The sequence below is a fragment of the Lathamus discolor genome, chromosome 4, assembly GCF_037157495.1.
Source record: "Lathamus discolor isolate bLatDis1 chromosome 4, bLatDis1.hap1, whole genome shotgun sequence".
In the NCBI taxonomy this organism is placed as follows: Eukaryota; Metazoa; Chordata; class Aves; order Psittaciformes; family Psittacidae; genus Lathamus; species Lathamus discolor.
Window position 1 is genome coordinate 24,458,340 of NC_088887.1, and position 14,552 is coordinate 24,472,891.

The window sequence follows — 14,552 nt, forward strand, 5'->3', positions numbered from 1 at the left end:
TCTGGTAGATACTCAGTAACTTAATGTTTATTGTTGAATTGTCAGATTTTTCAAGCTAGACCAATAAAGGATTGCTTCAGCTCTGGCTTTTTTTCAAAGCAGATCACCTTAAGGTCATGTTTGTGGTATTCTGAGGGGCAGTAGGTCTTTTTGAGCTATTCTGCAGAAATTGTGAGCTTAGAGTGGCAAGACTTCCATTTTTGGAACTGGATAGATTTCAATGGCTGCTTAAAACTATGTTTGTTCTGCGAGTCTGGGTATCACATAGTAGAAAGGAATATATGACTCAGTAGTGGAGTCCTCTTTAATTGTGGAAAGAGGTGAAAAAGAAAAGTCACAAATAGGGAGAAGGTAAATCCATGATCTGAAGTAATGTCACATTGGTTACTTTAAGGGTAAAAAATGGAGACTTAGCCCACTAAATGTGCCTCAGGAAAGTGATGCCTTCCCTGGTTGCTCAGAGGAAGGGAATTTTGGAAGTATGAACCCACTGTTTTGAGGCTCAGCAGCAGCAGAGTGGCCTGTAGAGCTGGTAGAACTTTTGTCAGACTTATTCTGACATGCAGAGTTTTTTTCTATGTTTTGCTTTAAGTGCTCCTCCTGTTTCATCAGCCTTATTTTTCTACCTTGTGGCAGAACCTTCCTTCATGCACGTAAGTCTTTTAGCTGCACCATCGGTAGAAAAAGTGTTCTGAAAACAAGACCAGAGCTCTGGGAGTTGGGTCACTCAGCTTCATGTTGTTAATAGCTGAGATGAAATGTGAGAGGGATTCAAAATCTTCCCTCCACTAAGTGTCAATATAAAACTCAGGCTCTTTTCTCCAGAAATTGCTTTGTTGATTTAGTACCTGAACTAGTTTTATATTTACTATGGGACTTAAAGGGACTGTGAGGGAGGAGACAGTGTTTGGAGGAAGGACTGGGGGTAGATATCTTCTTTTCTAGGTAAGTACTTTTATTCTTGGGTTGTCTTTACTTTCTCTGCCTCCATAAACTGTATCTTTTCTGCATAGTAGAAGGGCTTCAGTAAGTAAGGTCTGTGCCTCTGATTAACTTAGCACTGTCCCAGAAGGTATGAAATGCAGGTGTGAACATATTTTGTCTGAATGTTTAACCTCTGTTTACAGGGATTAATTAGTGTTCTGCCTAGTGCACTTAGGCTAGTATAGAGAGGCAAGGTTTTTTTTTTCTCTGATGTTTAAGTAGAAGAATGTGTAGCATGTTAATGTCAGTAGCTTTGGAAATACTAGATATAGAAGTGCTTGATGCCTTTTGCTTGATGCTTTTGCTAAGATGATTTCAAGGCCAGGTTGGATGAAGCCTTGTGTGGGATGGTTTAGTGTGAAGTGTCCCTGCCTATGGCAGGGGGGTTGGAACTAGATGATCTTGAGGTCCTTTCCAACCCTAACTATTCTATGATTCTATGATTCTATTCTATGGTGTGTTTTTTTTTGTTTTGGGGTTTGTTTTTTGTTCATTGTTACTGCTTACTGTGAACTGTACTTTTCTGTGAAAATTGCAATTGTAGCATTGTATGATAATCACAGTTAGTGTCAAGCATGGGAAAAGTGTGATCTGTGGAGTATATTAAACATCAACTGCTAAATATTTTTGATATTAGCAGGGCAATACTTCATTAGAAAAAACTTTGCGATTTGCCTTTATCAACAGTGGGTTATCCTAAATATCTGAAGGCTGTGCAGGGTTCTACAGTTATTACATATTAAACTGAAACCTGCTCTTTGGAAACATACCCACTATAGATTCAGGTGCAGTAATGCGGTGTCATTTTTACTTTTCATGTTTTGTTCACTGGTGCATGATTATCTAGCTTGTGGTGGATTATTGCCTGTTGCTTGCTTGTTCCTTTACCTCATCTCTTGCTTATTCTTACCTCAGGTGAAGTTGCTGTGAAGGTTAAGTTCTTTGGTACCTAGGTGCCTGACAAAATTAATAGGATGTGCATTGAGCTAATAAGTATTTTTGATTCTTTCCTGAAATATTTGATGAAACTATCTGCGTACTTTGGTTGTAAAATAGAATTTCAGAGTTTCATTCTCACATCAGGTGTCCTCAGATCTGTTGAATTTGCTTTCCAAAGGGAAGGCAACTATATTTTTTAAATTATTCTGCTCTTAAATTTCTGCTTTTCTTCTTTATTGCCATTGTACCTTTAATGTTTACTAAGTTAAAGAAGACTCTTTAACGACCTTTCTTTGTGGTGTTCATGTCATGTGTCCTATGGGAAAATAGGGAAGCTGAGAAAATGAGTAGCACTCACTGAAAATGTGGAATTGACTCTTTCCCCTTCACACTCTGTCCCCTGGAGTTGCTCAGCCTGAATTTCTGAACCCTGATAAAACTTCTGCAGAAACTGAACTGGGGTTAACTCTGCTTTAATCTGTGTTAGACCTCATCAGGACTAGAGACACAATATTTTGAGCATCTTTTGCTGTATGGTGATGCCAAAGGTTGTAGGGTTTAAGATACATGGAAAGATGAACCAAAGCTTCATTGCATTCTGAGAGCAAATTTCTGAAAGCTGTGACTGTAATGAGGCCTTGCTCTTGCTGTTGGAGGTAGGATGCTGGAAACTGTGAGAATCCATATCTGAAGATTCAATCAAATTCAAAACCCAGATCATTTTTGGTCTTTGGGCGTTTCACTGGTAAAGCCAAGATTCAGTCTGTGGTGCAGTCAGTTAAGATGCTGTGTCAAAACAGCGTAAGGAAACACTGCAGCTGGGGTCATCTTGGCCGGGCTGGTGTGACTCAGCTCCTGGGTACTGTAAAAATCACTAAAATGAGAAGTCAAATACTCTTCTACTGCTTCAAAGGCAACTTTCAATCCAGGTACTTCATTAGTAGCACCCTGTCTTGCAGCGGCTTGTTTTGGCATCACTTGTGGGTACTGTAGTAAGGAAGCAGAAGATTGTGAGATGGCACCTTACTGTGTGGATTTCAGCCATGAAGGAAACTTATGTTTGGTTTAGGATTTCAACCATGGAGGAGGCTTATGTTTGTCTTAGATTGTGCTGGTAAACACTGGAAAGTCTCCCTCAGCTAGGCACTCTCAGTGTGTACCTACCTTGGTGTGTGCTCCCTGCTTGCCAAGGGTGTAACTGACTCCCTCAGTTCTGTAGGGCCTTATTTCAGAAATGTGGTTTTGAAAGAAGAGGTAGAACTTCGGAGTGGAGGTAGGTGAGAAAGGGGAGAATTTGGGAACTTTGCTTAATAATGTCATTAAAGCTAGCTGAAAAAAAAGTAGATTATCTGTGGATAAGAGGTATATTCGGAAGTAAAATGGGGATGGTGGGGAGGTGGTTCTTGAAACTGAAGTCTGTCAAGTGAAAATATTTGATCACAGGTACATCTTTAATCTGTATTTGAAAGAAGAGTCTAAGTTGAAGTGACTCTTAAGTGAATTTTATAGCTTGTATCTCTCAAAGCACTAACATGCATTGTTGGTTGTCATCCTTAATTACTTAAGACCTCATTCTATGAAAAAATAAAAAAGAAAAAGCATTTATATTTTTATAGCCATTCTTTGTTTACAGGCAGGTATTGTCGAACAAGATGGATTTCCGAGAGCCTGCTAGTAAAGATGAAGTACTGTGCAAATGCAAATTACAGATGGATCATGTGTGGCTTTAAGTACAGCCACATCTCTGAGCTTGACTCTTAGCCCACCTAGAAGCAGGCTGTGCTTTGCGGTTGTGCTCCGTAGTGATTGTAGTTTCAGACATGGGTTTGAACCTGCCATCAGTCCTACCTTGGTGATGGATCTCCCTTGACTCCTGCCGCTGGGTGTTACGTCAGCTGCCCTACCTCCGGCTCATTCTGTTCCCCCTGTTACCAATTTGGGGAGGTACTCTCAGCTGAGTTACAGAACGCTTTGGTAACATAGTGGCTTGATGCCGGAAACATTCATGCCAAGTTTAAACTTGCACTTAAATTTGTGTAAGCTAGCTATCCAGGATTTCAGTGTACCCTGAATTTGTAACTTTTTTCTTTTAGATAAGAAATCACCAGATGCATAAGTAATTAACCTAATGAAAATTTGCTGTTATTTGTACGTCACAGCTCTGCTTATATCTTTGTTGGAATGGAGAAAGATTTGCTCTAAGATTTTTGTCTGTTTTCTGCGTTGATGATTCTTTTATACTAGAAAGTAGTTTCCATCAAATTCTATCAAACACTTCATTTTCCCTAGATTATTCTTAAAAAATATTAATATAGTTTGCTAAGCCATGTTCCTCTTGAGCAGTATTTGGAAGTTTGTCCATATATCCAGAAGGTAATACAGTTTCTCTAAAGGTGTCATACACATTTGCACCCCTTCAGAAGTCATGCGAAAAACTTGTTCAGTCATGCAGATACAGTTTGCAATGTTCTTTAGGTTCAGTTTCCCAGAGAAAGAATTTTTTATTCCACATTAAGAAACTTAAATCTGAATGCTTGGAATTCAAAATGTGCATTTACCTCTTACCTTCTGATACAAACTTTATAAGTGGTAGTACTTCTTATTCTGCATTGAGGAATTTTGCTTGTCCCTTCCCGCCCAGTTTGCCCTAACTAAATGTGGCATATGTCCTCCTTCCAGAATATTGGAAGAACAATATAGATGCATTTGAAGCAGCTGCACTTCCATGTTGATTTTTTTCAGTTATTTTTTTAGAATATGTTTTTTTAGAATGTGTAGCTTCTGAGTCTAAAGCTGTGCAATGATTTTTTTTTTTTTTTTACTGCAATTAAAAAATCAGGTACTTTAATGCTAAGCATCTTTGAATAAGCAGGATAACTGACTTGAGAAACCCTCATATTTTTAATGTGTTAAAACAAGTCTGAAAAAGGCCTGAATTTTCTTCCATGAAACCCTGATAGTCAAACTAGATATAGATCCTCATTCGTCTGGTTAAAATGTTTTCCTGTCACATACTAGTAGTTAGGTGCTGCACTTCATCCACTCGTATTTTGAGGAGCATACAAAGGGAATGAAAAGAAATTGAATCTTCCTGATGTGAGTGGAAACTGAAGGAGGTGAGTCTTGGGAAATCTTGGAGAAAATGCCATGTTGTTACTATGTGTATCAGTTTCACATAGATGACTTCAGTCATCCAACATTCTGCTCCAGGCAGAGTCAACAGAATACTTTTGTTTTCTCTGTGTCAGCTGTCAGTAAACCACCTGTCCTATTTTCCTTTTTGTTTCTTCCCTGTTTATGAGGCTTTTCATGTTTCATTTAAGTCACTTGCTTTTTTCAGCTTTGATTGTGTTTTGACTTTTCTAGCAAGGATGCTGCATGTCTGCACTATATATTTCCGTGTTCCTCCTTTGGTAGGCTGTTTTCACTTCTTTCTCCTTGGGCCTAGCTGCTGATTGATCTGCTTATTTCCTTACTGTTGGGATATGCTTTTTCTGTGGTTAGAAGCGGTTGTCCTTAAATACCCACCAGCTTTCTTGAACTGTTTTGCCTTTCAGAACTGGGTCCCACAGAAATCTTACAAAGTCAGCCTGCCCTTCAGAAGCGAGGGTCTGTACTGGATGTGCCTTTCTCACTCCTCTCAGGATTTTAAACTCCTGCTATTTCATGGTCACTACAGTCAAGGCTGCTGTTGATCCCATCCCCAGCAAGCTCTTCCTTTTTTTTATTGAAAGCAGTTCCAAGAAAGTATCAAATGGGTTGACACATTTAGCATCAGTTTTTCCCTAAAATCTTCCAGAAGGTTTGTAGATTGTTTGTGTCTCTCTCTATTGCCCTTCCAATACATGTCAGGGAGGTTAAAGTGTCCCACAATAACCAGTCTCTGTAATTTTAGAGACTTTCTGGAATTGCTGAAATAGACTTCATCTGCTTTCTTACCATGATCAGGTGATTTGTAACAAACTGTGGTGTTTCCCATATGGACCTCTCCTTTAATCCTGACCCACAAACTCTTAACCAGCCTGTTGTCTGTCCTGTAGAACGGTTTTTCATGTTCCAGATGTGCGTTAAGGTAGAGGGCAGTTCACCTGCTGTTCTTTCCTTCCTGTCTTTCTTAAAAAGCTTGTATGCATCCACGACAGAGCTGCAGTTCTGTGAGCTATCCCATGTCTTGGTTACTTCAGAGTCATAGTTCTGTGTACAGGTACTTGAGGTGGTTCCCCTTTCAACATGTTTTATCCTTGCCAAGGTCTGCCTTCCACCAACCTGTGTACTTAACATGTTTGAATCTGTATTCCCTCACTTAACTGCAAACGTCTATCACCATTCCCTGATTGACGTCTCATTAAAAGTGCTTGTCACCAGATCTGATGAGTGTGTTCCCAACACACTTTGTCAGGTGGGTCCCATCTCTAACTTAGCAGCCCTCATTGCTCAGGGGTGGCCATAAAAATTAAATATTGCCTGTAATGCCAGTCCTGCAGCAAGCTGTTTACTTGCAAGATATGTCTTCACAAGCCTTTTACGTTTCACATGAAAAAGCAAGAACAAACATCACCTGGTGTCCCATGTTCTTGTTTGCCCTGGTGTTTTCTTGTCATTTTTTATTTGCCCCACGGCTCTCCTGTATTAATAGCACGGGTGCCTGTGTGAGTAGGTAACAGTTGGGGGGTGGGGGGAGTGGGAAAGGCAGTAGTAGCAATAGTAATAATTATAAGGACTAGTAGTGCAGTAGTTAATAGTCCAAGGGGACTCTTGGCAATCTCTCTAACATGCTAAATCTGGCCAAACCCCTTTCACCAGCATATCTGGCAACAGATGTGTTTGTCTCCTCAGCGGAAGCGAATCTCTGACTAGTATTACCTGCCACTCCCTCATATTGCTAATCTTAGTTCAAACCCAGCTCGCTTTGATACCTACGTTAATGAGACACTTGCTGCTTGTCCTTGTCATTCTAATGTTGAGAAAAACTAAAAACAGAAAGTGGAAAATAGCTTTATATGCTTTCTTTCTTAGTACAAAAAAAGAAAGTGAAATTTACGAAAAATCTCTGAGACTTGTGTTTGGGTACCTCTGTGTCAGCTGATGTATGCTTCACATGCAGGAATGAGAGCTATCCTGAGGTTCATGTGCTTCATCTTCCATTGACTTGTTTATGTGCAGTCAGTGTGTGTGAACATGAAATTCACAAATGAAAAGTTCCCATGTTTGTAACAGTTTTCTGTGTGGGATAAATTTCCACCAAGTCACTTAAGGCTGTTGGCTTCTGCTTTTATTTAACTTATGGTTACTGTGTTAGTTCATATGCAGGAAAGCAAATGTGGTCATCTGTTATGGAACTTCAAGTAGCAAATAACTATTACTGGAGATGCTGTCACAGAGCAGAAGTACTGCTTCAGTGATAAACTGTTACTATGGAATGAAAGCTTTTAATTTCCTGGGTTGTAGATTTGAGGTTTTTAAGGAAGTAACATCATAATGTATTTCATCATCAGTCACTAAACTGTACTTGACATCCCATCTCACTTCTTTAATATAGTAAAATAAAAACACAGAAATGCAATTTGGATATGAATTTAAGAATACTGTATTACAGTTCCCTAATGAAGAAGTTAGGGAGAGGGGAACAGAAGGGTATGGAAGTCACTGAAAAACAGATTAGAAACTTGTGTTCTTTGTTACTGTGCTTTATGGAAACATGATTATACTCTGAATCTATTTCTAGAGATGGTGGCTAGTCGTAATACTGGCTTTGTTTAGGCAAACTTGACTGAGGATTACACTAATATATTTTACTAGTCAAATGACGTTTTAAAGAGCTTTTTTGGCTAGTTTTGCACTTGGAAATCTGAAAGGATCCTTTGGACGGATTTATGGGGATCAGTAGCATTTAGAAAATGGTATTAATTCAGTCTAGTAGCAGAGAATTAGTTGCTCAGATATGTTTACTGTGGTCAAAAAAGAGGTGATTCAAACCTGTTAAGAGTTATCTTTGAAAAGATGTACATAGCTTGGTAAGAAACATTGCACCTAAATCTCTTTGCGTGCCATGCAAAGTAATACCATGAATGGTAGAAAGTGAAATAATCCAACTTAATTTGTGACTGTATGTCTGCAATTGGTTTTCTTTAAGGCTTTTCTCTGGAATTCAGTATGTCAGGTGCTTTCTCTTTCTAAATTACTTTATTTTTTAAATAACTGTTAAAGATCCCGTTGTTTTGACATCTGGAAGGGAATCCAAAGACTTGATGCAGAACAGAATTTTAGTAAAGTAGAAGGATAGCTGTTGCAGTCTGATCTACTGCAGAAATGCACTACAGCTTTTCTGCTATATGGGAAGATGCTCTAGCTAACCCAGAAGCTAAAACTAGAGCATGACTGCAGTGCTTATAATATTTTTAAATTTAATTTCAACTGAGGTTGCGATTCTACAAATTCTCCACCAGAGCAATCTATCATCTTCATGCTGGGCACTGTTCTTGTGACCTTGCACCTGTTGTGGCTGTAGTAACATTGGTGTGACTGTCTAGCTATGATGAGCAGCAACCTACACACATAAAATGGCTGTGGGGAAAAAAAAAAAATAACCTGAGAAAACTTTTGCTGAAAATTGGTGGGTTTAGCTTTGTATGGGACTTGAATTGTACAAAAAATATTGTATGGTTTGAAAGATATAACTGCCTGTTGGATATGATTCCAAATGAACAGTGTCTGACTTCGCATTGTGTTTGGTAATAAACTGCACAGGTTCTTTTAAGGGTGACAAGTCTGACGAATGGCATGATTTCTATGCAGTAAAAGTGTATGATGTATTTATGAAGTATTTAAATTTTTTTTTTTTTTTTACAGGTCTAACAACAAGCCTAAGTATAACTTCAGTTGACCAGTCAATGTTTGAAAAAGCACAAGGAGAGAAAGTTACATTGCCGTGTACTTTCGTACTCTCAGAAGAAGATGAAGGCCCACTAGATATTGAGTGGGTATTGATACCAGCAGATAATCAAAAGAAGGAACAAATAGTAAGTAGAGACTTCTTTTGGGCAGCATTAATTCAGTTGTGTGAGTAGGTTAATGTATGAACTTTTTTAAACTTCCACATTTTCAGGTTGGGATGCTTGTGATCTTAAATTACTCTAAAGTACAAGTTACATGAAATGTAGTGGAAGTTTTGGAATAGCAGGTTAAGTATAGCATTGTCAAGAAATTTTGTGCTGTAAACTTGTCTTCAAAAGAAGAACTCTCAAATTAAGTATGCTGCAGTTCCAGAAAACAAACTTCTATGTTTTTACACCTTTTAAAAATGATTTTTAATTGTACCCTTTTAATTTGATTTAGGAGGATTTAATTTTAAATATATTAACTCTCTTAGTTTATAACTCTTCTTTTGGAAGCCTCATAAGATGACTCCTTCTAGTCGTCTAGTCATCTGTCTCCTTCAGGTAGGCATGATTTACAGAAAGAAATCAGCGCAATTTTTAACAGCTTGCAGTTAGAAGTCAGTGCTGACATACTGCTACTTGGGCAGGTGTTTATTTGGAGCATTCATCGTAGTAGTGTGTGTGATGGTATTCTGAATGAGATATTTGTCTGTCGTGCTTCTTGGATTTTTTTGAAACAGTAGAAATGAACTGTCAGGAATCCAAAGACACCAAATTATTTTGAATGTTTACATGCCAAATGGATTTCTGAATAATTTTTTTTTTTTAATAGATAATTATGTATGCTGTAGACAGGATCTATAATAATTATTATGCTGCTATGACTGGGCGGATGCAGTTTACTAATCCTGATCCCAAATCTGGTGATGGCTCATTGGATATCTTGAATTTGAAGTCCACAGACACTGGCACATACCAGTGCAAAGTGAAGAAGGCTCCTGGAGTTCAAAGCCAAAAAATACAGTTGTCTGTACTTGGTAAGTTAGTGCTTTTCTTTAATTTTCAGTGACATTTTTTATGTATTCATTACATCCTATCTTTGATGTCTAAAATGAAAGCTTATGTTGGACAAAGGTACACTGAATCTATGATGATGCATCCTTATCCATTACTGAGGCTTTGGGAGGGGTGGACATCATTCTGTTGGGCGATGAAGGGAATAATATTCAGAATAATGAACATGTAAAAAAAATCTATGTCTGGATTTTGTATATCATAGGAAATCTTCATATGCATAGAAATGGCTTGTTGCACAAGCTTTGTCTTTAGGAAAATGGACTGACCTACTAGAACACAGCTAGTAAGCTTTTTGATTGTGACTGTCATTAATTCAGTGATACTTTGTTTATTAGTAAAGCCAGCAAGAACTAAATGTTCCATCGAAGGATCACAGGAGATTGGAAAAGATGTCGTCTTGAAATGCGTATCACAAGAAGGTTCCCCACTTTTGTCTTACAACTGGAGGAGAGTATCTGGAGTATCTGGCATACAGGAACTTCCTGCCACTTCCACGCTGAGTACTGTCAAACTTCGTTTATTACTCTCCAATATTTAAGAAAGATTACATTCATATTTTTTGCTTGACTTGTGAGCATTTCATGCTTGGTATTAGTATAGAGTAGTCAAGTGTCACTTCTGCCCTCTCACAGGGTAATAAAACTAGCTTTGAAATGAGCTGGGTTTTTTTTTTTTTTTTTGTCGTTTCATACTGGGGAATGTCTTACTCTTCAAGACATTTGAGATTCTTTCCATTAGGCTGCAGAATCATCTTGCTTGCTGATGCTGGCTGCTTTTGTGCTCAAATAGCAGGGAAGAGTCAGAACAGAGTTGAGACTTACTGTTAGAGCTATCTTCAGGGAACTGGAGATAAAAGCTTGAATTTTATTAGAGATTGAACTGAGGTCTTTGCTTCCTGATCAAGTGACAGAACTTGTTTAAAAAGGGGTGTGTGTCTTTAGAAGAAAAGTTGTCAAGAGTAACAAAAGAGAAGGCTTACACTCTTCTTACAAGAGCATACGGGAAAGAGTTATATATTCTGAATTTTGACTGATGGATTCCAAATTATTATAGTCATAGTACTGGATTTTTATTGGGAGAACTTCATCGTAGAAGGTTAATTTGTGAGTTTTGGCTTTGCGAAAGTTATTCTGGATTTTTGTTTTTTTAAGCTGCTGCTCAGTGCCAGTTATTTCTGATATTCTTTGTAATTATGAAAACCTTAAACTTTGAGATAGCAGCGGTTCCATACAGATGAAACAGTTTAAGAATCTTCTCACAAATAGACATATTTTAACTCAGATTGTGTTGGACATATAGGACAAAGTGGTATCATGTGTCTGAGAGTAGCCAAAGTGGCTAGGAGAGAGAAGAATAAGTTGTGTGGCCCTTCCTTATAAGGGTCCTTTATCCCTGTGTAATTTATGCATCAGGAAATTCAGGTGTGGCTTCAGTTTGATTTATTTGCATCCCATACTTGTTTTATTGTAACAAAAAAGTCAAGTGATGGTATCAGTGCTGGACAAGAATGAGGGAGGAAATATGCAAAAGTGTCAGTAACTCATAAAACAGTGCTTGTTTTGGGCTTGTGAATGTAGGTTTGGGGACACTGAACAAGGACCTAGACACTACCTAACTTTTTTAGCAGGAAGAGCCAAGTATATGTGTGGTGCCTTGTTCCTGTGATGCAACTTCTCACAGTGCTGATGGCAAATCTGTTGGCAACTAAAGCATGAGACCCAGCTGAAGCAGAATCTGACAAAGGTAGCTGGCAATGGTTTTGAAAGTCCTGGGAAAATACTGTTTGTTTTCACTGATTGTCTCCTACCCATAGACAAACGTGCTTGGTCACCCAGTGGAGTACAGTGCTCAGGTTAGATCCAGCTCATGCTGAGCATGTGTTCTACAGGCATCTGAGCTCATTGTGTAGAATTGGTTTAGAGAGAGAGAAGAGGTACTTCTGTGATGCAGTTGATATTTTGTATTTTAGAATTCTCTGACAGAATGAGAGAATTGGCCAGTTTAAGCATCTGTTTGTATTCATTGTCAGAGCAATTAGCCCATAGGCTTAATATTAAGTCAAATGATGTGGAATAATTTTCCAAGGTAAAAGACTTATAAATAATAGTATTTTGCAGCACAATAGTTTTTCTGGTTTTATTTGGATATTTTTAGTACAGCATTCTTAGTTAGGATTTTATCTATGTTCTGAATTAATCATAGAATCATAGAAACATAGAATGGTTAGGGTTGGAAAGGACCTCAAGATCATCTAGTTCCAACCCCCCTGCCATGGACAGGGACACATCTCACTAAACCATCCCACCCAAGGCCCTGTCCAACCTGGCCTTGAACACTGCCAGGGATGGAGCACTCACAACTTCCTTGGGCAACCCATTCCAGTGTCTCACCACCCTAACAGGAAAGAATTTCCTCCTTATATCCAATCTAAACTTCCCCTTTTTAAGTTTTACTCCTTGTCCTACCACTACAGTCCCTAATGAAGGGCCTCTCCCCAGCATCCCTATAGGCCCCCTTCAGATACCGGAAGGCTGCTATGAGGTCTCCACGCAGCCTTCTCTTCTCCAGGCTGAACAGCCCCAACTTCCTCAGCCTGTCTTCATACGGGAGGTGCTCCAGTCCCCTGATCATCCTCGTGGCCCTCCTCTAGACTTGTTCCAGCAGTTCCATGTCCTTTTTATGTTGAGGACACCAGAACTGCACACAGTACTCCAGGTGAGGTCTCATGAGAGCAGAGTAGAGGGGCAGGATCACCTCCTTCGACCTGCTGGTCACGCTCCTTTTGATGCAGCCCAGGATACGGTTGGCTTTCTGGGCTGCGAGCGCACACTGCCGGCTCATGTTCATTTTCTCATCGACCAGCACCCCCAAGTCCTTCTCTGCAGGGCCGCTCTGAATCTCTTCTTTGCCCAGTCTGTAGCCGTGCCTGGGATTGCTCTGACCCAGGTGTAGGACCCTGCACTTGTCGTGGTTGAACTTCATAAGGTTGGCATCAGCCCACCTCACAAGCGTGTCAAGGTCCCTGTGGATAGCATCCCTTCCCTCCAGCGTATCAACTGGACCACACAGCTTGGTGTCATCGGCAAACTTGCTGAGGGCACACTCAATCCCACTGTCCATGTCAGCGACGAAGATGTTAAACAAGACCGGTCCCAACACCGATCCCTGAGGGACACCACTTGTTACTGGTCTCCAGCCGGATATCGAGCCATTGACCACAACTCTTTGTGTGCGGCTGTCCAGCCAGTTCTTTGTCCACCGAGTGGTCCATCCATCAAATTGATATCTCTCCAATTTAGAGACAAGGATGTTGTGTGGGACAGTGTCAAACGCTTTGCACAAGTCCAGGTAGATGACGTCAACTGCTTTACCCTTATCCATCAATTCTGTAGCCCCATCATAGAAGGCCACCAAATTGGTCAGGCAGGATTTCCCCCTAGTGAAGCCATGCTGGCTGTCACCAAGCACCTTGTTGTTCTTCATGTGCCTTAGCATGTTGTCCAGGAGAATGTGCTCCAAGATTTTACCAGGCACAGAGGTGAGACTGACTGGTCTGTAATTCCCCGGGTCTTCCATTTTCCCCTTCTTGAAAATGGGGGTTATATTTCCCTTTTTCCAGTTGTCGGGAACTTCACCTGACTGCCATGATTTTTCAAATATGATGGCCAGTGGCTTAGCAACTTCATTCGCCAGCTCCTTCAGGACCCATGGATGGATTCCATCAGGTCCCACGGACTTGTGCGCGTTCAGATTTTTAAGATGGTCACGAACCAGATCCTCTCCTACGGTGGGCCCACGGTCTTCATTTTCACAGCCCCTGCATCTACTTTCTAAGAACTGGGTGGTGCAGTCAGAGCCTTTGCCAGTGAAGACCGAGGCAAAGAAGTCATTCAGAACCTCAGCCTTCTCCAAATCCTGCGTAGCCAGTTCTCCTGACAGCTTCCTCAGGGGCCCTATTTGGTCCCTAGTCTGTTTTTTGTTTGCTGCGTACCTGTAGAATCCCTTCCTATTATCCTTAACATCCCTGGCTAGGTTTAATTCTAACTGGGCCTTAGCCTTCCTAACCTGGTCCCTAGCTTCCCGGACAACATTCCTGTACTCTACCCAGGCCACCTGTCCTTGCTTCCATTTTATATAAGCCTCTTTTTTCCTTTGAATTTTCCTCAGCAGCTCCTTATCCATCCAAGGAGGTCTCCTGGCCCTCCTGCTGCACTTCCTTCTAGTTGGGATGCAGCACTCCAGAGCTTGTAGCAGGTGATCCTTGAATATCAACCAACAGTCTTGGGCCCTCCTGGGCTATATCGCATGGAACCTTACTAAGCAGGCTCCTGAAGAGGCCAAAGTCTGCTCTTTTGAAGTCCAGGGCAGTGAGCTTGCTACACGCTCTTCTCACTGTCCTGGGGATCTCAAATTCAACCATCTCGTGATCGCTGCATCCAAGGCTGCCCTGGAGTACCACATTCTCAACAAGCCCTTCCCTGTTGGTGAGCACAAGGTCAAGCATGGCACCTCTCCTTGTCGGCTCCTCTATTACTTGCAGAAGGAAGTTGTTTTCCAGACAATCGAGGAACCTCCTAGATTGCTTGTGCCGTGCAGTGCCATCGTTCCAACAGATGTCAGGGTGGTTGAAATCCCCCATGAGAACAAGGGCCTGCGAGCGTGAGGCTTTTCCTA

At 40.4% G+C, this 14,552-nt stretch overlaps 1 protein-coding gene across 3 annotated transcripts in view; it reads left to right on the forward strand.

The window, feature by feature from the left end:
• CXADR (CXADR Ig-like cell adhesion molecule) overlaps positions 1-14,552 on the forward strand; it is a 38,256-nt gene that overhangs the window by 8,421 nt on the left and 15,283 nt on the right. For 2 of the 3 annotated variants that reach the window (XM_065676742.1, XM_065676741.1), the window contains exons 2-4: positions 8,773-8,942; positions 9,634-9,838; positions 10,214-10,378. In XM_065676742.1, coding sequence (XP_065532814.1) covers positions 8,773-8,942; positions 9,634-9,838; positions 10,214-10,378 — 540 coding nt within the window. The remainder of the gene's footprint in view (positions 1-8,772; positions 8,943-9,633; positions 9,839-10,213; positions 10,379-14,552) is intronic. The other variant, XM_065676744.1, reaches the window with a different exon arrangement.